The 24,157-nt window shown below is 44.2% G+C and overlaps 1 protein-coding gene across 6 annotated transcripts in view; it reads left to right on the forward strand.

Annotated features, from left to right (window-relative positions):
* The window catches only part of GRHL1 (grainyhead like transcription factor 1), an 86,811-nt gene that overhangs the window by 18,864 nt on the left and 43,790 nt on the right, over nt 1–24,157 (forward strand). For all 6 annotated transcript variants that reach the window (XM_039530309.1, XM_039530305.1, XM_039530304.1 and 3 more), the window contains 7 exons: nt 994–1,180; nt 5,239–5,309; nt 6,517–6,901; nt 7,707–7,783; nt 8,636–8,792; nt 9,323–9,434; nt 10,432–10,526. In XM_039530309.1, the coding sequence (XP_039386243.1) occupies nt 1,115–1,180; nt 5,239–5,309; nt 6,517–6,901; nt 7,707–7,783; nt 8,636–8,792; nt 9,323–9,434; nt 10,432–10,526 (963 nt within the window). In that variant the 5' untranslated portion in view covers nt 994–1,114. The remainder of the gene's footprint in view (nt 1–993; nt 1,181–5,238; nt 5,310–6,516; nt 6,902–7,706; nt 7,784–8,635; nt 8,793–9,322; nt 9,435–10,431; nt 10,527–24,157) is intronic.

A 24,157-nucleotide genomic window follows, 5' to 3' on the forward strand; every position in this document is an offset into this window, starting at 1 on the left:
TGAAGCATATATTTTGAAAACTGAATTGAAAATGTTAACTTGTTTAGGCTGGTAAAATTGTGTTTTGCTGCAAACATCATCTCTCCCCGCTTCCACACGTGTGAGTGCTTGGAGTTTTCTCCTTCACAATAAGAACAAAATGTTTTGAACAAATCTAATTATTTTTCATGGGGGTAATACCCACACTTTTTTTGGTGGGGGGAGGGGAGGGCAGAGGTGGAATTGTGTGTGGTTTTTCTTTCCTGGTAGCCCACTGGGATTCTCTCTCAAGACATTGTCACAGATTATCTCAAAGGTAAACATACAATACACAGCTTGGCTTCTATTGCTAGAAAATTGCACTGCCTTGTTGATTTATGGTCTCCTTTGGCTACATTCCATGTATAGTATTCAGGTAATCAGCAGCTTTTAACAACTTTCAAATATACCCCAAGAATTAAATATGTTGTCTTGAGGGAATTGTCAGACATAGGAAAGTAGAGTTAACTCTGTTTTATAACATGACAGTGGTATTTGTTAATGCAAACTCTCTCTAGTCTTGCATGACAAAGCATTAACCCATTCTCTCTATGGTGCATAGAGAAAGCTTGAATGAATTAGTAGCAAGTTACTGCTGTACAATATCTTTTTGTTTAGTAATATGCTAATAGTACCGTGGGTCTTAGAATATTAAAAGTGTTGTGAATTTATTAGCCTATTTTGGATTCTACATATTTGTTAGCAGGCCAGCTATCATCTTCAATAGTTTTGTGATCTCACTGATGTAATTCCATTGAGTTCAGTGAGGTTACTCCTGATTTCCACTGACATACGTGAGATGAGAATTGTATCCCGTGTCCTTCTGTTGACTAACCATTGTGTCACATTAAGTCATAATATTAACATAGTAAAAACCTGACCACTAATTCTTAAGTGTTACAAAGTTTGTGAAACAGGCTTATTATATGCTTCTTGGATGCATTGTAACAAAGATTCATATTTTTATGACCAAAGCAAAAGGCCCGTGTTGGTTCTTCAGAATGACACTCTCTACTCCCAGAGGCGTCCATACACCAGTGAAGATGAAGCCTGGAAGTCCTTCCTTGAAAATCCCCTTACAGCAGCCACCAAAGCCATGATGAGCATCAATGGCGACGAAGACAGTGCAGCTGCCCTGGGATTGCTGTATGACTATTACAAGGTAGGTTGGCACCAGTAACACCTAACAGCCAAAGGTGCACTTGTTTTGCCTGCAAGTGCACCTGAAACAGTAATTTGCTAGGGAATGTAATGTAGCTGTTTACATTATTAATAGCTACTATGCAATGAGGACTCTGAGTTGGTGGTTCTAACTTTTTTTTTTTTTAATAATGTAAAACCACTTTGATTTTCTGACAATAGATTTAAGCTAAATAGAAACCAGTTGTTCTGGAATCTTTTTTTTGTAATAGGTCAGGGTACTTGTGCAGCATACTGACTCATGTTTTTCAGGATGCAGTTTTTAATAGTTACTAGCTGAAATGCTGGAGAGTGTGTATATGAATATAAAAATGTGGGGCAAGGGACTGTCTTTTTGTGTTCCGTTTGTATAGTGCCTAGCACAATGATACCCTGGACCTCAATTGGGCCTCATGGGCGCTACCACAATATTCATATTATTATTTATTAATAAGATTTAGGTTGAGATTTTCTAAAGAGCCTAATACATGCAGGTTCCTGAATCCCATTTACTTTCACTGATCTGTTTGCAGGATCAGAGCATGGACGGTCTTCTCAGTGCTCTTCCAGACACCAAACGAACATTGTTAATTATTGACAATCACAAACATATTTTCCAGCCTTTAGAACTACTACACTTTTTATATACAAAGTACATGCCTATTATTAAGAGTTTAACCAATTTTTCAAGCAGTATAGTTGCATGAAACTGCATGGTATGTGTATATAGAAGTATTTTGTAATCTCTAATGCAAAACTCAGTTTAGTCCTCAATGCATGTGACAAAATAATTGGTGTAAAGGTAGTTATAACTGACACTTGTAGGAAAGCTTGTTTTCTGCCTTAAAAAGCCATACCTCTCTGTGCTTGTTTGTTATGCCACTGAAAAAGCCTTCTTGTCAGAGGATTTTAATCTGCTAAATCCATTTTTAAATATGAAAAAACTGTGAAGAGAAATTTGGCAGAGGCTGTAGTGAAGAGCTTTTAGTGAAGCACAAAGAATTTGCTGTGCATTGATATTTTATTCAGGGTTTCCTTCCCTACTCATGCCATCTATAAACTGTAGGAAAGGTTTGGGGAGGGCAAGCTTCCGTGCGGAAAAAAGTATAAAATGTTGGAAGGATTCATCTGTCATTTTATAAGACTAAGTTAAAGGAGAAGGTGGGAGCTTCCAAGGTCTGGAGCAGAAAATTAAAGCCTGGTGGGGCTGCCACCTGTAAAGGTTTTTTGTAGAAAATTTGTCATTTGTTTTCCTCTGAGCCAAGACTGGCCTAACTCTGACAAAAGCGACAGAGTCCTGTGGCACCTTATAGACTAACAGACATATTGGAGCATGAGCTTTCGTGGGTGAATACTCACTTCGTCAGACCCATGTGGTGGAAATTTCCAGAGGCAGGTATAAATATGCAGGCACGAGGCTACCCCTCTGATATTAACTCTGACAGTGTGGCTTGACAGTTTCAAAAGTTATTTTTGGGTGCCCAACTTGAGACGCCTTGAAAGGGATTCATTTTCAGTAAGTGCTTAGCACATGCCCTCTGAAAATTGGGCCCCTTTAATATGTCTTAAATTAGGCACCCAAAAATGGAAGTTTCCAGAATCCCTAGTAACTCCAGAAAATCTTGACCTACATTCTTCTGATGCTCTCTTACATTCTCTATGCTACTTAAAAGCCACTGGATTTTAAAGGTTTTAATTGGAAGCTATTTAGAAAAGTACTGTTTCTACTAGGGTTTTCTGTCATCAGCCTATAATTACTATTACAAAAAATTAGGCGTTTCCAATATAATTTAAATAGCTTGTATTTGTCAGGTAAAGGTGCGGTATCTGATCATGCTTACGCAGCATGTTTCAGTGCTGGAAGGTCTGGAGTTAATTCATTCTAATGTATGCATGTATTAGTTCTTGTTTGTTTAAATGGTATGTGCTATCAGTGTCTTGTAGCTTTTGTGTTTTTATCAGAGTAGCCTGGAACCTCAGGATAAGTAAAATTTAATGGCCAAATAATAAACGAGATCTGCATTTGTATTTTTTTAACAATATATTTAGGAAGTTTTAACAAGCTTACAAATCCTTGCCATGTAACTATCAGAGACAAAATTATAATTACAAAAGTGAGCTTTTGTTTACAGATTACTATATTCTTGTATAATCTGATCTCCCTTTAACAGGGTGTTACCATAGTATAAAGTGAGTATCCTTACACTACTGCATGGCATGTCTATTACCAGAGTGGGTGGGTGAGGTTCTGTGGCCTGCAATGTGCAGGAGGACAGACTAGATGTTCATGATGGTCCCTTCTGACCTTAAAGTCTGAGACTGAATGCAAATATCCTGTTCACCAGTATCCTGACTTTAGGGATTAAACCGAGATCTTCTAATGTACATCATATCTCCCCCACAGCTTTATAAAATACTGGTTGGGGTTTTGCGGTTAGGACTGTAAGTAGCCTTCATCTTAAAATAGTAAAATGTTGTTGTAAAGTGGAAAACTAGATAGCTCAGATGATGGGTAATAGTGGAATATGGAGCATTTTTCTTTGTCCAGGTTGCTGGTTCGTATCTAGCCCAAGTCAATAGATGACAAAAGCCATTACTGAGAGCTGGTCAAGAAGCATCATAGTCTAGTCAATAGAAAATCACCTTTTATAAACTATTTATAAATATCCCCTTAACATAAAGGGTTAATACATGAGTAATAAATATTTTAAATACATTTTTAGAGTCCTAAAGGTCAATAGGTTGCTTATAACCATGGTTTATAGTTAGCTATAAGCACATCAGCAGACAGTATCTATTAATCATGTTTAATCCTTCATAACTTATCTATATATCTTTAATATAAAGTGTGACTGGACAGGATATGGGACTGGGGTGTTAGGAACTCATCCAAGTTCTGCTGTTGATTTGTTCTATGGCCTTGAACAAATTGTTCAGGGCCTAATTTTCAAATGTGTTAACTCCAATTGAAGTCAGTGAGTGTTTGTGGGAGCTCAGATCCACTGAAGAGCAAACCATCAGCCTTTCTCTCTCTGCTTTCCCATGTATAGAATGAGGATATCATCTACCTTACAGGGGCACAGTGATAATTAGCTACTGTTTGCATACTGCTTTGTGAATATAAAAGACTCTATAAAGGCCAAATATTGTCATTATTAAACTTAGTGGTCTCATTCTAGTTCCCAGGGAAAGTCCAAGATTAGTCCCAAAAAAATCTGACCAAAAGTGTCCACAGAGGCAAAGGTGTGAATGGGCAATGAGAAACTGGTCTAGACAGCCCCTGTAGACTGAGGATGTCACTCTCCAGAGCTGTTGAGCTGATCTTTCCTAAGTAATAAAATCACCAGACAAATTGAAGCCTGTTAGTTTTCTTTATCAGAGCTACTAGTGACAACTCTTTATTTTCCCTCCAATTCCATTATTCTAGTGCTGACACGTGATAAGAGATGGTGATCTTTCCAGCCAGGTTGGAAACTTGTCCCTGTCCTAAGGTTTAAGCAGTTTGTCTTGTTTTTTCTATGCAAGAATTTAAATTCCAAAGTACCACTCCATTGTATTAATCTGGGATTCTTTTAGCAGCGTATGGAATAGACTTGACCAGGAGTGGCTCTAGACATTTCGCCGCCCCAAGCACGGCGGCATGCTGTGGGGGGCGCTCTGCCGGTCGCCGGGAGGGCGGCAGGCGGCTCTGGTGGACCTCCTGCAGGCGTGCCTGCGGAGGGTCCGCTGGTCACGCAGCTTTGGTCCACTGGAGCCGCCTGCCGCCCTCCCGGTGACCGGCAGAGCGCCCCTCGCGGCATGCCGCCCCAAGCACGTGCTTGGCGTGCTGGGGCCTGGAGCCGCTCCTGGACTTGACTTCCCAAAACAACAGTGGTGATGATATGTTTTGGCATTGTAAAGAACTTTACAGGTGTTAACTGTACTTTAAATAATTGATGCATAACAGAGTGATACTTAGCTTTCCAAACTGTGGGGAAAAAAGAATGGGCCAACCTTGTTTGGATAAGAACAGTTTAACTCTCACATGTCTTATACCTCCAGGTTCCCAGAGAAAGAAGGACTTCAACAGCAAAACCAGATGTAGATCACCCTGACCAAGATCATGGCAAAAGGTACTGGATTCTATTGTTGCACTTTTGCTTTAACTGGCATCCTGATATATTGTTAAGGCTGCTTAAATGAAGTTTGCTGCCATAGCTGCAGCAGCTCTCCTGCATTTGTAATGGAGATTGCAATCCTTTCTTCTGCACCATCAAGGCACAGCAACTCTTGTAACAACCCAAGGGTTAGATGGTGGAGTTACCACAGGCTTCAGAGTCAGGAACAGCAGGTACTTGAGTTGCCCCAGGACCAACTAGGGTTTGAATTTTGACTCAAAGTCAAGGCTCGATCCATTTCTCATCCCTGCCCACCCACCACCTCCTGTGCAAGAGAGGGAATAGCAATGCAGTGGAACTGCTCTCTTCCCCCATGTGTGAACAAGTGCCAATATCCCTTTCAGGGGTGTAAGGAGGTGGCTGATAAGCATTTACTCCCCAGGGTTTACACAAGGTGGCTCATGATTGAGTCTTAATGGGCAGGTCCTGATCTTCCAACTACCCACGATCAGGTGCTTACATAAACCCCATCAGTGACTAGGTGCTACAGGACTGGATGTATCTGGAATATGTAGTCAGGATTAATTTGAGTGGGGTGCCATAAAACACTGCAATGTATTTATGGTTTGTTAACCTGTGGTTCTGATGCATTAGTTTCACTTGGATAAATTTTGCAGTCTTTTTTCTTTTATTCGGGGCGGGGGCGGAACCCACCAACAAACCATGGGATTATAAAATATCATGAAAATAAATTAACCTTGTCGCACTCCTTGCTGCCCTCTTCCTATAACACTAAGCTGAAGAGAGAGCTGACCAAGACAAGCGTAAATTGCTCCAGCTCTGATAACAAGCTGATTCAGTCTGTTGAGGAAGACAGAAACCAGTGTGGTAGTATAGTATGTAAACTTATATATAAGCCAATCAAATGAGTCCCTCAGTGCTTGATACCCTGTCAGCGGGGCCCTTAGTGTATTGTGTTTTGGGTGACTCAGTTTATGGGCTGTTAATGCTTTAAGGTCAAGTATAGTATTCTAGCTCAAAATTAGGGTCCTAGGAGTCAGAAATGGGTAAGATTTTTATAAATTCTAGGGGCCTTACCCCTAGATATAGTTAATCATCACCAATAGAGGGAGCTGGTATTCTGTTTCTCCTTAGCCAAAAGCCCAATAAATGTTTCTAGTTCTGCTGTTTTGTTTTGAACTCTTTTTTTTTTCTCTCAAAGAAACAGCATCCCAACGGAACAATCACTTATCTCTACTGGAGAAAACAGAGTGCAGGTTCTGAAAAATGTGCCTTTCAATATTGTTCTTCCGCACGCTACCCAAATGGCCATGGACAAGAGAGGCCATCTGACGACCCCCGACACCACTGTCACTGTTTCCATTGCAACAATGCCCACGCATTCAATTAAAACAGAAACACAGCCTCATGGCTTCACTGTGGGTATCCCTCCCACTGTCTACCACCCTGAGCCCCCCGAACGAGTGGTGGTTTTCGACAGGAATCTCAACCCTGATCAGTTTAGTTCCAGTGCTCAGCCTCAGAACTCCCAGAGGCGCACGCCAGACTCCACCTTCTCAGAGACCTTCAAAGAAGGAGTGCAAGAGGTACAGGGATCACTCACCGTGTGTGTGTGTGTGTGTTTGCGCAACCCAATCAGTGCATGGGTATCACGTTGCACCTCTAATAGTTATGTAAACCTGAAATCTCAGTCCAGTGGATTAGAAATAGAAGACTTTCCCAGAAAGGTTCATAGGTATAATTTAGTAAATTAAATCTATAAAACAAAAAATCATTATCAAAAGCAAATGGCTAATCTTACAAATGACAGAAGCTTTGGCTAAATAGCTTGTGGAAATAATGTCAGCAGCAACAGTGAAATAAATAGTGGGCCAAGTTTACAAGAGCTCTGCACCTGAAGCTCCCATTTAAGCACCTAAATAAACTGGTCAGATTTTCACATGTGCTCAGTGTCCATTGTCCTCAATGGGGAGCTGCTGGATGCTTGTGAAAATCTGGCCAGTTTATTTAGGTGCCTGAATGGGAGCTGAGCTCATACAAAAATCAGACTTTGTTTTTAATTTTGTTCTGTTGCATCTTTTGAAATCTACAGGGTTCACCATCACTTCACTAATATGGACTTAGAACTTAAAGGGATGTCCATAACATCCAGTAGTTAGCAAGCTTCAGGAAGGCTTGATTTTTAAAAGCTGGCCCAGAGTGGGCTTGCTAGATCTTGTGCTTAATTGGCATATAAAGTATTATTTGACTGGGGCCCATAAACAGCATACTCTATATGCTAGCCACAATCCCTAGTTATCAGATATTCAAGCCAGCTGAAGCAGGGTTGTAACCTGGCAGCTGTTGAGTTTTTTTTCTGTTGTTGCTGAATTAATTATCTGTATTTTTCAGGTTTTCTTTCCTGCTGAACTAAATCTGCGGATGGCCAGCATGAGTTCAGAGGACTACGTTTTTGACAGCATTGCTGGGTAATACTTCAAGCTTTTTGTTGTCTTGCAGCCGCCTGATCTCTTATAGCCAGTTTGTTCATGACTAATGGATGCAGCTTACTTATGAATTCTCTTTTGGGTTGCCTTTCTTTAGGCGTGATTCTCAGAGGTGCTGAGCACACCTGGTTTTAGCTGGCGCTGAGTGCTTAACAACCTGGAAAGTCATGTCTGCAATATTTAGGAAAACTGTCTTTGTTGGGTTGATAATGGCACTGTACTGCCATCTGGGAGTCTTGCGTTGATTTCTAACCCACTTGGTATGGTGTGATCATCTAGTCATTTAAGAGAATAATAATTACTGCAGAACCCTCCTGCAGCTGGCTCCCAAGCACCTCACCCTGATAGATGCCCAGAGATGCTTGTCTGCTCTCTCCACATTGAGAATCTACAGCAGGCATTGGAGGTTTGCTGTGTGTGGATTTTGTGTATGGAGACCTACGATGGGGAATGGGTGATGTGGAGTTGGTTTGTTTTTAATTGAGAATGAAACGTTGGTGGGGGAGGAAGGGACCTAGCAGCCTTTGAATGACTCTTAACAGCATTTTGGTCATTGATAGAAACTCTTCTGTTACATAAATGAAACATGTTGCAGTAAGCCTGAATAGGCAGCATCCAATCCTACATGTTGATTTTTCTCTGCAAAGAGCTTTTCTAAATGTTTTCTCATGAAGAGGATTGATTATCAACAAAGAGCTAGTCTTGCTTCCCCCTCTCTTCCCTATTGAGGGTTTAGTGTCTCAACTAATAAGTCTGGAACTTCTCCAGATTAAATGTAAAACACTTTGCTAAAGAGTTTGCCAGGAAGCTATCAATGTCCTTTTTGTCTCCTAGGAATAACTTTGAATACACCTTAGAAGCTTCCAAGTCACTTCGTCAGAAGCCAGGGGACAGCACAATGACCTACCTAAACAAGGGTCAGTTTTATCCGATCACCCTTAAAGAAGTCAGCAGCAGTGAAGGAGTCCACCACCCAATCAGCAAAGTCAGAGTGAGTGGCAATTCTTACAAATTCTTGGGAGAAGTGTTATGGGTATTTATTGCTTATTGGAGGTGCTGGGCTGACTGCCTTGAAGTCCCGTAGTCACACAACAGTCTAGACTGAAGCCCACAGAAGCAGGCCCAGCTTTCCCCTTCTACCATGCTAGTGAAGAGCAGAAGAGGTTAAATTGGTCTCCAGGCCTATTCGGTCACTGGTGTGTTTGAGTCTGCCAAGCAAGCAAGTCAGTAGTGGTGATGGGTCTATGAGACATGGACACCTGGAAAGAGAGCATCCAACTCTCCTTATGTGGGCAACTTCTGACTGTCTTGTTCTTTTATGGCCCTGAAGAACGTTAGCATGTTTGTTCCCATTCTAAAGAGGATTCTGCTTTGCCAGGTGTAACTTGGCTTTTCCTAAGTTTTGCACACCAAATGCAGAAAACCTGATACCAAGTAAAAGCTTCCAAAACAAATTTTCTCTGTGGCTTTTAAAGTTTTTTTTTTTTTTCTTCTCTCCCTACCCCCTTCCTCTTCATGAAGAGCGTCATCTTGGTCGTGTTTGCCGAAGACAAAACAAGAGAAGATCAGATCAGGCACTGGAAGTACTGGCACTCAAGGCAGCATACAGCCAAACAAAGATGCATTGACATTGGTAAGAAACGCTCTAATTACTGGTATCAAACGCCAAGCCTGACTTCCTTGGCAGGGTTTGACCTTCTATTGGTACTTCATTTTTAAAGGGAACCTTCAGACCAGGCTGAGCACTGTCCTTAGCTTTGTGGCAAAACCAAAGGGATGTTCTTGGCCAAGGTATTTTCAGAGGGGACTAGGAATTTTGGCAGCCTCAATTTGGGGATGGGGGTGTTTGCGTGCGCTAATGTTAGATGCCTTGAAGATGCCAGATTTTCAGAAAATGCCAAGTGCTCCCCACTCCATCTGAAAGACTGGCCCTTTTCAGATGTCTCAAGTTGGAGCATCCGAAAATGGTGGTGCCCCCAAATCACTAGCTGCATTTAAAGATCTTGGCCAGTATAGTCAAACTGCACTCTCTGGGCTTTGCAAGCTTTCTAAACAGTCAGTGGTTTTTTATTGGGGACAAACTCCCTGCTGAAATACTTCAGAGCGCCTCGGTCTCCTTCCTGCTGCTGCTCTTGCAGTGAGTCCTCGGTTCAGTTAAAAAGAAAATATTGCAAATTTCCACTTGCCTACAGACAAGGCTGTGACTGGCTGGCTTCCAGATTTCCTTGGTTGAAAGCTGGGTTGTGCTCCCAGCCCTTTCCTTCTGTGAATAAAGGCAGGGATTAAGCACTTGGCACTTAAAGCTGACGTGCATGCAAATCTTTATTATTGAAGGAGCTTTACTGAGAACTTATACTCTTGTCATGCAGTGTGACATTTTTCATATGTAACTATAGGGTATGGCACAGATACATGCCACGCTTGGCGTCGCTGCCTTTCCCACTTTAGTTTTTGTTTTAATTCTTCTCCTTTATTTAAAAAAAAAAAAAACTGCTTTCAACCTTTAGTAAGGATCCGCCTCTGAAATCCTTTCAGAGCCATTAACCCTTAGGGTACTGTGGAAGAGCTGCAGTTGCTATTCAGTTTGTCTGCTTTGTATGATTAAGATGTTCTCCTCTCCCTCCCGACAGCCGACTATAAGGAGAGCTTCAATACAATCAGTAACATTGAAGAGCTTGCGTACAATGCCATATCCTTCACTTGGGACATTAATGACGAAGCAAAGGTATGTGACCCATCTTACGTTTCCTGCTCTTCCAGCATATGGGGAAAGAGAGGGGTGTGTGTGACCTGATGATTAGCATGTAATGAGTTTGTTTACAGTCTTGTATTAAGAAATAGGCAAAATCTTGCTGGCTAAGAGGGCTTGCATGAGCAAATATTAAAAGCTTTGCAGTGACTTTAAGTTTCTTAGCAGGGAAATCTGTCCTGCTGGACAAATACTGACACATGGAGGCACCAAACTTCTTCCTAAACAGTGCTGCAGAGGTGCTGGAGATATGATTATGTGTAGTTGAGCACCAATATGTGGTGCTGTGATAGTTGCCAGTAACTTTTTGGGATGCTCCAAAAGAGGGGCCAATTTGGGAATTTGCCAGGAACCTAGACCACTGCACCTAAATTGCATTAAACAGAATAGATTGCAGCTGCCCTTATTTATATACAGATATAGACACTGAGGCTACAGATCCTAGCATGCAATGATCCATTTTAACCTGAGTGGCCTCTAGGTGAACTCATTTGAGCCACCATCTGATCCTCACCCAGTGTTTTGGGCCACTGTGTTAGGTGGTAGATGTACTGTCAGCAACTTTCCCAGCTGGTGTTGAGTTAATTGCCGCTGTTGCTGTTTGAAGCCATAACCCATGTAAATTTGCGGAGGAGTTGTGCATCTTCAAAGTTCTAGAAAAGCTATCTAAAGACAGCAAAAAAGGGTCTAGTTTCGATCGGATTATACCACTGTTGATCTGATGTAGGGGTGTTAGATGGTTTTCTGTAATTTTACTGACTCTTGCTGGTCAATTGTGTAATTCACCAAGGCTCATCCCTATGCTGGTGGTATAGGGCTTAGTCTCCAGTTTAGAGAGTTTTTTTCCTTCCTGTTTGAGACCAGCTGATCATACCTCGCACATCATGTTTGAAGTTAGTAACCGACAAAGTGAAGATGACTGAGAATGTATAGAGCATCTGTCATCCAGAAGGACTCCAAAGTGCTGCACCTGGAAATAGTACTAATGGGAGAATGGCAGAACTCCTCACTGAAAAGCATTTCAGGGTTGTCTGTCTGAAGCTCTACATGTCAGTGCTTTACAGCACATGTAGAAGTCAAGGCCAGTGCCCAGCACAGTCTGTCAGTCTCAGAGATGCACTGGATGATAGTTCAAGAGTCTGGTATCAGATGCCAGTCTTTAAAATTCCTTGAACTTAGAACCTAGTGTCCTGGCTTCGTTCATGCCACAAGGGATGGTTTTCCATTTTACCTTGGAATTGGTCAGCAGGGTGCCTTTCCCGTGCAAAGGTACTGAAAGGTTTGAATGGGTATTGAGGCATGGAAGTGCTGGACTGTTCAGGAAACTGGATAGAATAATAGCTGCCATCAGTATAGGATCCAAGAGTAAAGAGCTACATGTTTTCTCACTGCTGCAGAGTAGATTAATAGTACTTCCGTCCAAGGAACTCAAAGTCCTTTACAAACATGAATTAACTGAGCTTCAACAACCAAGAGAAGTAGGTAAGAATTGTTTAGAGACTGGGAAATTGAGACAGTCTGTTTCACTGTTATGAAGAGGCTAGTTTAGTTCTTGAGACAGCTGTGGCTGGTAAATGCACAAGCAGGAGAGTAGACAAGGATATGAACTAAAGGTACAGTGTTGATCTTGGATACGTAAGTGAACTTCATTACGGATCCTGTGAAATCTGCTGCACACCTGCTTGACCAGGGAGAGGGGACAGTACTTTCTGGGACAGTGATGTGCATCCCGGCTTTATGAAAGTGGGATTGAGACCTGAATGTCTGGAAATAACTTTGAAGGGTTGGGTGGCAGAGGGGGACAATTCTCCTCTAAATCACTGGTTCAAGTCCAGTGCAGGGTAGTAGACACTAAAGTCATTTCTTTCCCATTGGTCTGTGATGTCCTGTGTGAAATAAGCAGGTGGTCTTGGCCTGTTTCTCTAGTGGATGGGTGTTCAGGGGCGGCTCCAGGCCCCAGCACACCAAGCGCGTGCTTGGGGCGGCATGCCGCGGTGGGGGGGGGAGGGCGCTCTGCCGGTCGCCGGGAGGGCGGCAGGCGGCTCTGGTGGACCTCCCACAGGCGTGCCTGTGGAAGGTCCGCTGGTCCCACGGCTTCGGTGGAGCATCCGCAGGCACGCCTGCGGGAGGTCCACTGGCGCCGCAGGACCAGAGGACCGTCCGCAGGCACGTCTGTAGGAGGCCTACCAGAGCCGTGGGACCGGCGACCGGCAGAGCGCCCCCCGCGGCTTTCCGCCCTGCTTGGGGCGGTGAAATGGCTAGAGCCGCCCCTGTGGGTGTTCACATCAAAATTACCACTGAGATAATTGGCATCTTTACTGGCAGTTAGCCCAGGGATTGAATGTGGAGCGTGTGAAGTACCTTTTCTCACTCCTCAACCCCACCTGGAGGAGTGGCAGTGGGGTAGGGGTGCCATGTTGGAGGAGTTGTGTGGGGACGCTTGTGCTGCTTGTTCTGTGGCTAAATGGAGACCGGCAGCTTCCAGGGGTGTCAGTTTGGCATTAAATCCACACACACAAGTAACTTGAGCTGTAGGTTAGACAACACTAATTTGGGGGTCTATCAAGCCTTTGAGCATGAGTCCTGACTGTTGGAAATTTACAAAAACAAGTAAAACTCATATTTTGAATGGAAGTTTTTTAGACTGAAGCAAGCAGGGAACCGGTGGGCCTGAGTGTGGTGGTAGCTAGAGTGTTAAGCATTGACATCTGTATAGTGCACCCAGGGTGAGTCTCCCAGCCTGGGGAGCCACTCGCGCTACGAGGCTCAAGCTAGCACTCTAAAAATGGCAGTGGGAAGATTGCGGCTCTAGCAGCGTCTTGGGCTCGCCACCCCGAGCTCAGACCCCGTGCAACGTCCACGCAGCTATTTGCAGTGCACCAGCTTGAGTCTGTCTGCCCTGACGGGGAGGCTCGCTCCCAGCTGCCACATACCCTAAGGTTTTACATGAGACAGATCCACAAAGGGTTGCCTTTGTAGCAAGCACACTGGGTTGCTACGTCTCCTATTTAAACCTTGTTGGGTGGTTTTTTGTTTTTTTTTCCTTCTTCCCTTGAGCGAATGCATTTGACAGTGAATCTTGATCAGCTTACTCATCAATGGAGCTGTAGCTCTTTCCCAACTCTGTGATCTTATCAGGAGGAGACTGAGCCAATTTCAACAATTTTTATTGCATGGTTCATTTACCTCACTTCTTTTAGTCCCCCCCCCCCCCAAAAAAAAAAAAAAAGCTTGTGTGGCGCTGTGTATGGAGAGGGTGGGGAACGAGGCAAGAGTTAAGCTTCCCATGCTACAGGAAAGTCCTTCAAAGCAATAAGTACAATGCTTTATTTTTAATGATGACAGTGATATTACATTGATAAAGCGCTTAACAAACTGATATACAGTGGAGCCTTGATTATCGGGAGGGTGCTTACTCAGCCCCTTCTGTTATCTGAAATGGTAGGCCCACCGCCAAAGGATTTGTCCTGCGATACTGTGTGGCTTTCCCCCCCCCTCCCCCCCCTCATTCTGGTTTCTAGTCTTCTGTGAGAATGGCTTAGGCTGTTGCTGAATTTTAGAGATTTGCCTGTGCTAGAGAAAGTTGCAAACAGTGGTGGGTGCTGTGCGTCCATACCTGCATGCGCAGAATTTTTACTTTGCCTTGTGTGGGGGCATGTTCTATGCCTCCCACCCCGGCCCTGGCAGAAGCTTGCTCTTCCCTCCCTCAGCCCCAAGGCTGGAGGAGTTCGGTGCCCCCAATGATTATTTGGGGGGGGGAGTGTCGTGTTGCTGCTTCCCCCTCCCTACCCCCCGTGCGTGCCCCTGATACCAGTTGTCTTGGCAAGCTCAGGTCTTTGTTCATGTGTATGATGTAATTTATGGGATCGGCAACCTGAGCACTGGACTGACGCCTATAGATGTGGTTTTTTCAGAAGGGTGAAGTAAAATATCATCCCATGATGCTGCCTCCAGCAACTGTGATACAGTGCATTGTGGGTACATAGCCTTTCTTCCCAGCAGAAATCCTTGAAGTGGGATTCCTGGAAGTAACAATCCACAACTGGGGAGATGCTTTGTGAAAAGAAAAGTTGGCCGTGGAAATGTACATTTTCTAATGGAGTTTGTATGCGTCATGGATTTGGTAAAATATAATGGCGCTGTTATGGCATGAAAATATTCTTTGTTTTTTAAACATGAAAAGCCTTAAGATTTATAAACTGGAATGCAGCAAACAGAAAACTTCTGTTGCATGAAACTGAAATAGCTGGAAACGGGTGTTTAAGGGACAGTGTGCATTGCATTGAGTGCTGCTTGGTTCTTTGCAGTATTCTGCAGGGAGAATACCTTCTAACTGTGCAGCAGCAACTCCAGAGCTTTGCACGTGCATTGGCACTGTGATGCATCGGTGACCTGATGCAGGATATAGTGATGGCAAGGTTTGCTCTGAGCAAGTAGTGACAGTGTAGCTGACAGTTTGTATACTATCTGTGCACTCATGTATGTAAACACGTGTGGGAGGAGCTTGTAACTTCAAAATCAAATAGTGTAGAGAAGCAGTTCTGTGGTATTGTACTACTATCCCTGCAGCAGCTCCCCAATGCCCCCTGCTGTCTACTCTGAGACAGCACAGGAGTCTCTAGAAAACCACACGATGGTGGAGTAGGTGGGTCAGAGTATTCACTGGGCTGAGCAACGGAGTGTTAAACCCTATAAGGGCAGAGCAGGGCCGGCTCCAGACCCCAGCGTGCCAAGCGCGTGCTTGGGGCGGCATTTTGCCGGCAGGGCGGCAGGCGGCTCCGGCGGACCTCCCGCAGGCATGACGGCGGAGGGTTCGCTGGTCCCGCGGCTCGGTCCACCGGAGCCGCAGGCATGTCTGCAAGAGGTCCCCCGGAGCCACGGGACCGGCGACCGGCATCGCACCCCCTGCTGCTTGGGGCGGCCAAATTCCTAGAGCCGCCCCTGGGGCAGAGACCCTGGTGCTGCCTTCCCCTGGGATGAAGAGCTGAGGGTGCTCCAGAAGGGTAGGAGGAAGCCTGGTCTGAGGGACAGTGGAGAATCCATCCACAGGGAGTTTATTCTTGGAGTCAGGAAAGGGAGTAGGGATTTGGGAGAAGGGGGTGGGAGGTGAAATGAAGGAAGATTGAAAGATATCCTGGAAAATGCATTGAAACTGAAGGGGGGGAGAGAATACTGAAATGGGGGGAGTGGAAAACGCTGAAGGGTGGGGGAATGCTGAAGGTGACCCTGCCAGTTGTGTGAACCAGTGATAGATGTAAGATCTCTGACTAAATATTTCCTCACCTGCACTTCTGAATTACTTAATTTGGGAGGAGGTGTGTGAGAGGAAATGAAAGACTATCATTTTATGGCTGATGGCTTAACCAGTGCAGCTGCTTGATGCTGCTCAGAAGTTTGGAGCCCGGGAGAGGGGGAGGATGGGTGAATGGGCAGAGTGCTGGTGAGAGCGTCAGATGTACATGATTGATTCCACTGATCACATGGGAAGCATGATTCACCCGCTGGGTTAGGATTTGGCAGCTCTGGGTTCAGGTCCTTGTTCTGCCCCAGACTGCATGTCCCCTTGGAGAAGTCACTTACTCTCTCTGCCTGCATTCCCTATCTGTAAATAAGGACAATAGCACTTCCTTGCTCCTACCTTTCCTCTGCCTTGTCTACTTAGACTGTAAGCTGTTGGGCCTAGGAACTGTCTCTTACTCTATGTATACATGCAGTGCCTAGCACAATCAGGCTCTGTTCTCAGGTGAAGCCTCTAGGTACTACTTTAATAACCGTGAATATCATCACTATTGCCCTCACTCTCAAAAATATGGTGTCTATATAAAAATCTTATGGCCTGGCCCCAGCACTGTCCATTTTTCCAGGCACAACAAGAACCACTGTCCCACCACCTCTAGTGGTGTGACAATAGGTCTGCAGAACTTCCTGACCCTTACATTTTGGGGGGCATAGCCTGGTTTCAAGTCAGTGAGAGTTGGCTGATGCAGCCAGTCAGCTTCCTCAAGGCTGGCTGGCTCTGCAGGATTCAGCTCAGCGCTCCAGCTGAAATTTATGCTTGAGACCCTGCTAAGCTGATATCTAAGACCATCCATAAGTTCTACTGTACAAGGCTGCCAATATCCAGGAATCCTTTCCCACATGTGGAAATATGGCCGCTTCTGGAGTGAAAAGTAATAGCAGTTTAATAGTACTAGCCAGTAGTTTGGGGCAAGGAAGCCTGCTCAGCTCAGACTGTGGGGGAGATGTAGCTAGACAGAATGGACTTACCCAGTTTGGAACCTGACAAGGATACAGATATTAACAGTCATCTGATTCCATGGGATACTTCAGTGAACACAAGTGATATTATCTGGGGGATTTTATATCCTGTACAAATGACATCTCTAGCAGTACAGTGCCCTGATGCAATTTTGTGCTGGCTAAAGAGACCCATCTTCTAAATCAACAGCATAGGTCCCTGCAATTCCTAGGTAGGTGTCCCTTAGGCCAGGTTATGTCTGCACTGCAGTTGAACACCCATGGCGGGCCCGTATCAGCTGACTTGGGTTTCCAGGGTTCGGATTGCGGGGCTGTAAAACTGAGATGTAGACGATTGGGCTCTGGCTGGAGCCCAACTCTGGAACCCTAGAAGGGATGGGGGAGGGTCCCAGAGCTTGGGCTCCAGCCCAAGCCAAATGTCTGCACCTCACTTTTACAGTCTCATAGTCCAAGCCCTGTGAGCCAGAGTCAGCTGACCTAGCCCAACCCTGGGTGTTTAATTGAAGCGTAGACATTCCCTCACTTGTGTTCATTAAAGTTAGGGTATAGAAGGGAGTAATATGTGCAGCACTTCTGGCATTTGGTGCCAGAGAACCTTTATAGAGAGTAAAAACAGCGAGGAGTTCTTGTGGCACCTTAGAGACTAACAAATTTATTTGGCATAAGCTTTTGTGGGCTAGAACCCACTTCATCAGATGCATGGAGTGGAAAATACAGTAGGCAGGTATAAATACACAGTACATGAAAAGATGGGAGTTGCCTTACCGTGTGTGTGGGGGGGGGGGGGGGGGTCAATGCTAACAAGGCCAAATCAATTAGAGTGGATGTAGCTGCTGACAAGAAGTGGTGAGTATCAGAGGGGAAAAATTTTGTAGTAACCCAGCCACTCCCAGTTTTTATTCAGGCTAATTTGATGGTGTCAAGTTTGCAAATTAATTCCAGTTCTGCAGTTTCTTATTGCAGTCTGTTTTTGAAGTATTTTTGTTGAAGGATAGCCACTTGACACGTTTATTGAGTGTTCAGGGAGATTGACGTGTACTCCTACTGGTTTTTGACTGTTACGATTCTTGATGTCAGATTTGTGTCCATTTATTCTTTTGTGTAGACAGTCCGATTTGGCCAATATACATGGCAGAGGGGCATTGCAGGCACATGATGGCATATATCACATTGGTAGATGTGCAGGTGAATGAGCCCCCGATAGTGTGGCTGATGTGGTTAGGTCCTATGATGGTGTCCCTTGAATAGATATGCGGACAGAGTTGGCAATGCAGTTTGTTGCAGGGATTGGTTTCTGTTGTGTGGTGTGTAGTTGCTGGTGAGTGTTTGCTTCAGGTTGCGGGGCTGTCTGTAAATGAGGACTGACCTGTCTCCTAAAGTCTGTGAGAGTGAGGGATCATCCTTCAAGATGTGTTGTAGATCCTTGATGCGCTGGAGATGTTTTAGTTGTGGGCTGTAGGTGATGGCTAGTGGCTTTCTGTTACTTTCTTTGTTGTGCCTGTCTTGTAGTGGGTGCCTTCTGGGTACTCTTCTGGCTTTGTCAATCTGTTTCTTCACTTCCCTGGGTGGGTATTGCAGTTTTAAGAATGCTTGATAAAGATCCTGTAGGTGTTTGTCTCTGTATGAGGGATTGGAGCAAATGCAGTTGTATCTTAGGTGCATCGTGATGTGGCCTGGATGAAAGCTGGAGGCATGTAGGTAAGTATAGAGATCAGTAAGTTTCTGGTATAGGGTGGTGGTTGTGACCATCGCTTATTTGCACTGTAGTGTCCAGGAAGTGGATCTCTTGTGTGGGGTGGTCCAGGCTGAGGTTGGTGATGGGGTGGAAATTGTTGAAATCCTGGTGGAATTCCTCAAGGGCCTCCTTCCCATGAGTCCAGATGATGATGTCATCAATGTAGTGCAAGCAGAGTAGAGGTGTTAGGGGACAAGAGCAGAGGAAGCGTTGTTCTAGGTCAGGCATGGAAAAAAAAAAAAAAAAAAACAGTGCCGCTGACTTGGAGGTATAAATCGTCCCCGAATGTGAAATAGTTGTGGGTGAGGACAAAGTCACAAAGCTCAGCCAACAGGTTTGCCGTGACGTTATCGAGGATACTGTTCCTGATGGCTTGTAGTCCATCTTTGTGTGGAATGTTGGTGTAGAGGGCTTCTACACCCATGGTGGCTAGGATGATGTTTTCTGGAAGATCACCAATGGATTGTAGTTTCCTCTGGAAGTCAGTGGTGTCTCGAAGATAGCTAGGAGTGCTGGTAGCGTAGGGCCTGAGGTGAGAGTCCACATAACCAGATAGTCCTGCTGTTAGGGTGCCAATGCCTGAGATGATGGGGCATCCAGGATTCCCAGGTTTTATGGATCTTGGGTAGCAGATAGAATACCCCTGGTCGGGGCTCTAGGGGTGTGTCTGTGAAGATTTGTTCCTGTGCTGCTTCAGGGAATTTCTTGAGCAGATGGTGTAGTTTCTTTTGGCAACCCTCAGTGGGATCGGAGGGTAATGGCCTGTAGAGTGTGGTGTCAGAGAGTTGTCTAGCAACCTCTCGTTCATACTTCGACCTATTAATGATGACTACAGCACTACAGTGATCCCTGAAATTGGAGATAGTTTGGATATTTTTTTCACTTTTTCCTGCCTAAGGAAAGTTGCAGGGAAACCTGACATCAGTGACATCTTAAATGACAATCAGCTGTTTAATTGCTGTACTAAAGATGGAGAAGAATCGTACCCAAACCATTTTTAGACAGTTTGGTCTGGTCTCTTGAAACAGGAGGCTGCCTAGCATGGGTGTTCTCTGTACAGTGGAACCTGCCCATGTATTGTAATAAGCAGGAGTCTGTTTCTCTGAACTTACTTTTCTGAAGAGGGTGGATCACTTACTGTGATTTGAAAGAAGACTTATTTTTGTCTGGGTGGTTCTGAGATACTATTTTAATATGTTCTAGCATAATTTTTGTTTGACGTTCACTGTAGGAACAATTTTAACTTTCTCTGTGTATATTGCATGTATACCTATCTCATCTCATAGAACTGGAAGGGACCCTGAAAGGTCATAGAGTCCAGCCCCCTGTCTTCACTAGCAGGACCAAGTACCGTCCCTCACAGATTATTTTGCCCCAGATCCCTAAATGGCCCCCTCAAGGATTGAACTCGCAACCCTGGGTTTAGCAGGCCAATGCTCAAACCACCGAGTTATCCCTCTAATGATGGTTCATTGGAATGGCATCCATATATCATATACCTCAATAAAATAAGGTGTTGCCATCTTTGGTTTCATTAAGAAGGTACAGGTTTGGTTAGTTGGGAATGAAACCATGAAATGTGAATGGGAGGATGGTGAGTCAAATGCCTATTTGCATTTCCAATAAAAGAAAAGTGTCAGGTTAAAGCAAAAGCTGTTTTTAAAATAAAAAAAAAAAAGTGGTGCAAAAGTGAGTGCAGCTTACGAAGTGTGGAGAGGAAGTCATAGTAAACATACACATTTCCGAGGAACAGATTTTTAAATAAATCATCCTGGAATTCCGGAGTACAAACCCAAGTTTCTCTCATTCTAAACCACTGCAAGCTGGAAGCAAATTTTTGACTTAGGTTCTGATGCATTAGAACAGATCCTGTGCGATACAACACAGGACTTGGTGATCTAAGCTTCTTTTTTCCATGGAGTTGTCACCTTTTGCTGCCCACTGGTAACAGGTACACAGGTACCCACAGCCTTGGGATGTTCCATTAGAAGAGGAGCTAACTGAATGAAATATCTATTTTTGCTGTAGAAAACTGGCGGTTCCCTCCCCTCCCACCCCCCATCCATCGTTGTCAAACTTGAACTAACGCGCTCATTCCATGGCAAGATTTCAGCTTGGGAAGTTGCTGTATCATTCTGTCTCATGCCCTTGCTGGATGTCCTTCATAGGATTTTCTTCCTGTTGCCATTTTCACCAGTCCTGCCACTGTGGATTCTGGATAGACTGGTTCCTGGGATATAGAGTGGAGCCATAGCACATGCAATAGGACTGCACATCTACCAAACAATCCATATTTTGGGTGTTGAAGCCCACAGATGCATGTATTGCCCACTTTTTATCTTCATGTCTGCTCCTCTGGCTTCCCCTCCCTGTGATGCAAAAACCATGAAGCATGTGGAAAATAAAAGAATGAATATTGTGACAGTGCTCATGAAGATCAAACAAGATGTAGCCAATTTTGATGCTGTCTTTTTAGAAGTGAAAATGTTCCCAGCAAGAGTTGTCAGTTTCTTTTAGAGATTTCCCGCTTTGTTTTCACAATACTTACGGAAGGTGGTCGTGGAAAAACAACTTGGTTAGGGTCATCCATATTAAATTAAAAATCTCTCTCCTTTAATGTAGATCATCTTCTTTGGGTGGACAATGAATAACCTGGGTGGAATCCAGGCCCAAAGCTGCTTAGTCAACCGTTCATCAAGAGAAGTTGTAATATAACCCTTTTTGCAAGACTCTGAGTTGACTCCATAAACAGAAGGCAAAGCTACCAGCAGTTATCTCTGTTAGAATCTCTTTCCCATGCCCAGAATACCTTTTTGTGTCAGGATGCTGACAGAGTATCCTAAATTGTAGTGGTGTCAATCTAGGCACATCTGTGTCTTCCATCTCTGTAGTATATGACAGCTCTCACTACATAATCACAGATGTAGCAATCTTATGAGTGAACCAGTGCAGACAGAATAACAAATTGGCCTGACTATCCTTACCTGAATAATCCTCAAACCCTTTTATTTAGTCTGGACAAATGTGCTGGCTTTATTGGCTCCCACTTAAAAGAAGTGGTGAGGGGTTCCCACAGCTTCTTTTCTGCATGCCCTTTCTGTACGCTTTTAAATTTGGCCCAGGCTGGGGCTTGCCCTGGAGTTTGCATCGCCCAGACCATGGCAAGAAAGGTTTGTAGCCATCCTAGATACATTTGTGCTTATGCAGGGATAGTTCTAGTGTGTTGACAGTCTTTCTGCAACCCAACAAAGAGAGCATATAAACTTGTACACTGTCTCCAGAGAAGGCAAGTGAAGGCCTCCTAAGCAATCTAAGTTAAGGCAAGCTAAGACCCGATGGGCCTCTCTTTACTCAAAGGCAGTTGGTAAAGGCTGAGACGTGTTCCTGTGAACAGTATTTCGTCTGGGGGCCAATCCAAACCAGAGGCATGCCTGCCTCGCGTTATAGACAAGATTGTCAGAATTCAATTTTTTTAAATATAATTTTGACACATCAGTTTGTTTTAAGCATTTTTTTTAGATTTTTATCAATTTTTTAAATGTTCAGTTGCAGGAAATTATGGGGGTCAGATTTATTTAATGACAGACATTGAGATTCAAGAGTTAAGATTTTATAAACTGTTAAAACACTAATTGTCAAATCACGTGTCAAAAATACACAAAGTAAATATCCTTAAATCAACAAAGCATATATGTTCTTACTATTCATTTGCTAGTCCATTTGTAACAAGCCCAATTCATAAGTCTAAAGCACCGGATTTTGACTCTAGGTTCTCAACAGCATTTTTGCTACTTTTCCCCTGTACATTTTGATTTATTGATGGAAATATTTTTTGGATGGTTTGTATGTGTATGGCAAAGCCAACGTTTACCAATAAAAATCTGATCCTTCCAAGCCTAGTTATAGTGACTGTCTGCCCAAAGGATCCCAAGATGCTAGGTAGAACATATACAGTCAGCTCTCTGATGGAATGTTATACTTATTTAGGAGGACACAGGAACATTCCCTAACATTTTAGGACTGGGGGTCAAGAAGAATAAAGTATCCAAATGAAATCCTTAAGCAGGTGCTTGTTACAGTTTAACCTGCCTCTAGTTAATGAGCTAGAAATAGCATAAACTCTTATCACATGAATTCCAGATACTCTGCATTGATGCAAAAAGACTGAATCAAACCAAAAACTAAAAGCATCTTGGGTGAGCAGAACGCGTCCTGTGAGCCAGTGACAGCCAGGCCGCATCCCATGGTAGTGGCACATCTGAGCCCAGGGAATGGACTGGTTGCCTGTGTGCGATCCTGTATGCCGGCTGGCCCAGCATATGGCGCCGGCTGGCCCAGCATATGGCACCTGCTGCCCCTCCCCTTGCTCAGTGCTCCCTGCTGCAGTGCCAAACAGCAGCCGTGCTGCAAAAGTCCTCCACTGTGCTAAATGGACTCAGAGCACAATAAACCACTGACTGTACATGTCAGTTGCTAGGGGTTGGGCGTCCTGTATCACAGACCCGGGGGATACCTGCTTAGCCTCTGCATGCCAAGGCTTGGGGGAGACCTACCCAAGTATTTTAAGCATCTGTGAATAGAGCCCGAAGTGGATGGAAGAATCCCATGCACTGCTACAGATTAGGGACTGAGTGGCTAGGCAGCAGTTCTGCAGAAAAGGACCTAGGGGTTACAGTGGATGAGAAGCTGAATATGAGTCAACAGTGTGCCCTTGTTGCCAAGAAGGCTAATGGCATTTTGGGCTGTATAAGTAGGGGCATTGCCAGCAGATCGAGGGACGTGATCATTCCCCTCTAGTCGACATTGGTGAGGCCGCCTCTGCCGTACTGTGTCCAGTTTTGGGTCCCACACTACAAGAAGGAGGTGGAAAAATTGGAAAGAGTCCAGGGGAGGGCAACAAAAATGGTTAGGGGGCTGGAGCACATGATTTCTGAGGAGAGGCTGAAGGAACTGGGATTGTTTAGTCTGCAGAAGAGAAGAATGAGGGGGGATTTAATAGCTACTTTCAACTACCTAAAAGGGGGTTCCAAAGAGGATGTATCTAGACAGTTCTCAGTGGTAGCAGATGACAGAACAAGGAGTAATGGTCTCAAGTTGCAGTGGGGAAGGTTTAGGTTGGATATTAGGAAAAACTTTTTCACTAGGAGGGTGGTGAAGCACTGGAATGGGTTACCTAGGGAGGTGGTGGAATCTCCTTCCTTAGAGGTTTTTAAGGTCAGGCTTGACAAAGCCATGGCTGGGATGATTATTTAGTTGGGGATTGGTTGTCCTTTGAGCAGGGGGTTGGACTAGATGACCTCCTGAGGTCCCTTCCAACCCTGATAGTCTATGATTCTATGAAGTGGAAATTTGGTGGTCCTGTTCAGTGTATGTGATTCCATGAATTAAATACACACTGGGCTTAAATGATCTCTAGATGTCTGTTGGCTCTAAGGCAAACTTAAAATTGGCTGACATATCAGAGAGAGAGTAACCTTAAGGAAATGGTTCCAGTACTTATTTTTGAACTTTGGTAAGTCAGAACTGCTAAACTGAAAACCTCGTACTTGCCAAGGAGCCAGTCTTCAATGAAGACCATTCACATCTGATAAATATGAGGAAATTCCGTTGGGAA

This window comes from Mauremys reevesii, linkage group 3 (genome assembly GCF_016161935.1).
Source record: "Mauremys reevesii isolate NIE-2019 linkage group 3, ASM1616193v1, whole genome shotgun sequence".
NCBI classification, from domain to species: domain Eukaryota; kingdom Metazoa; phylum Chordata; order Testudines; family Geoemydidae; genus Mauremys; species Mauremys reevesii.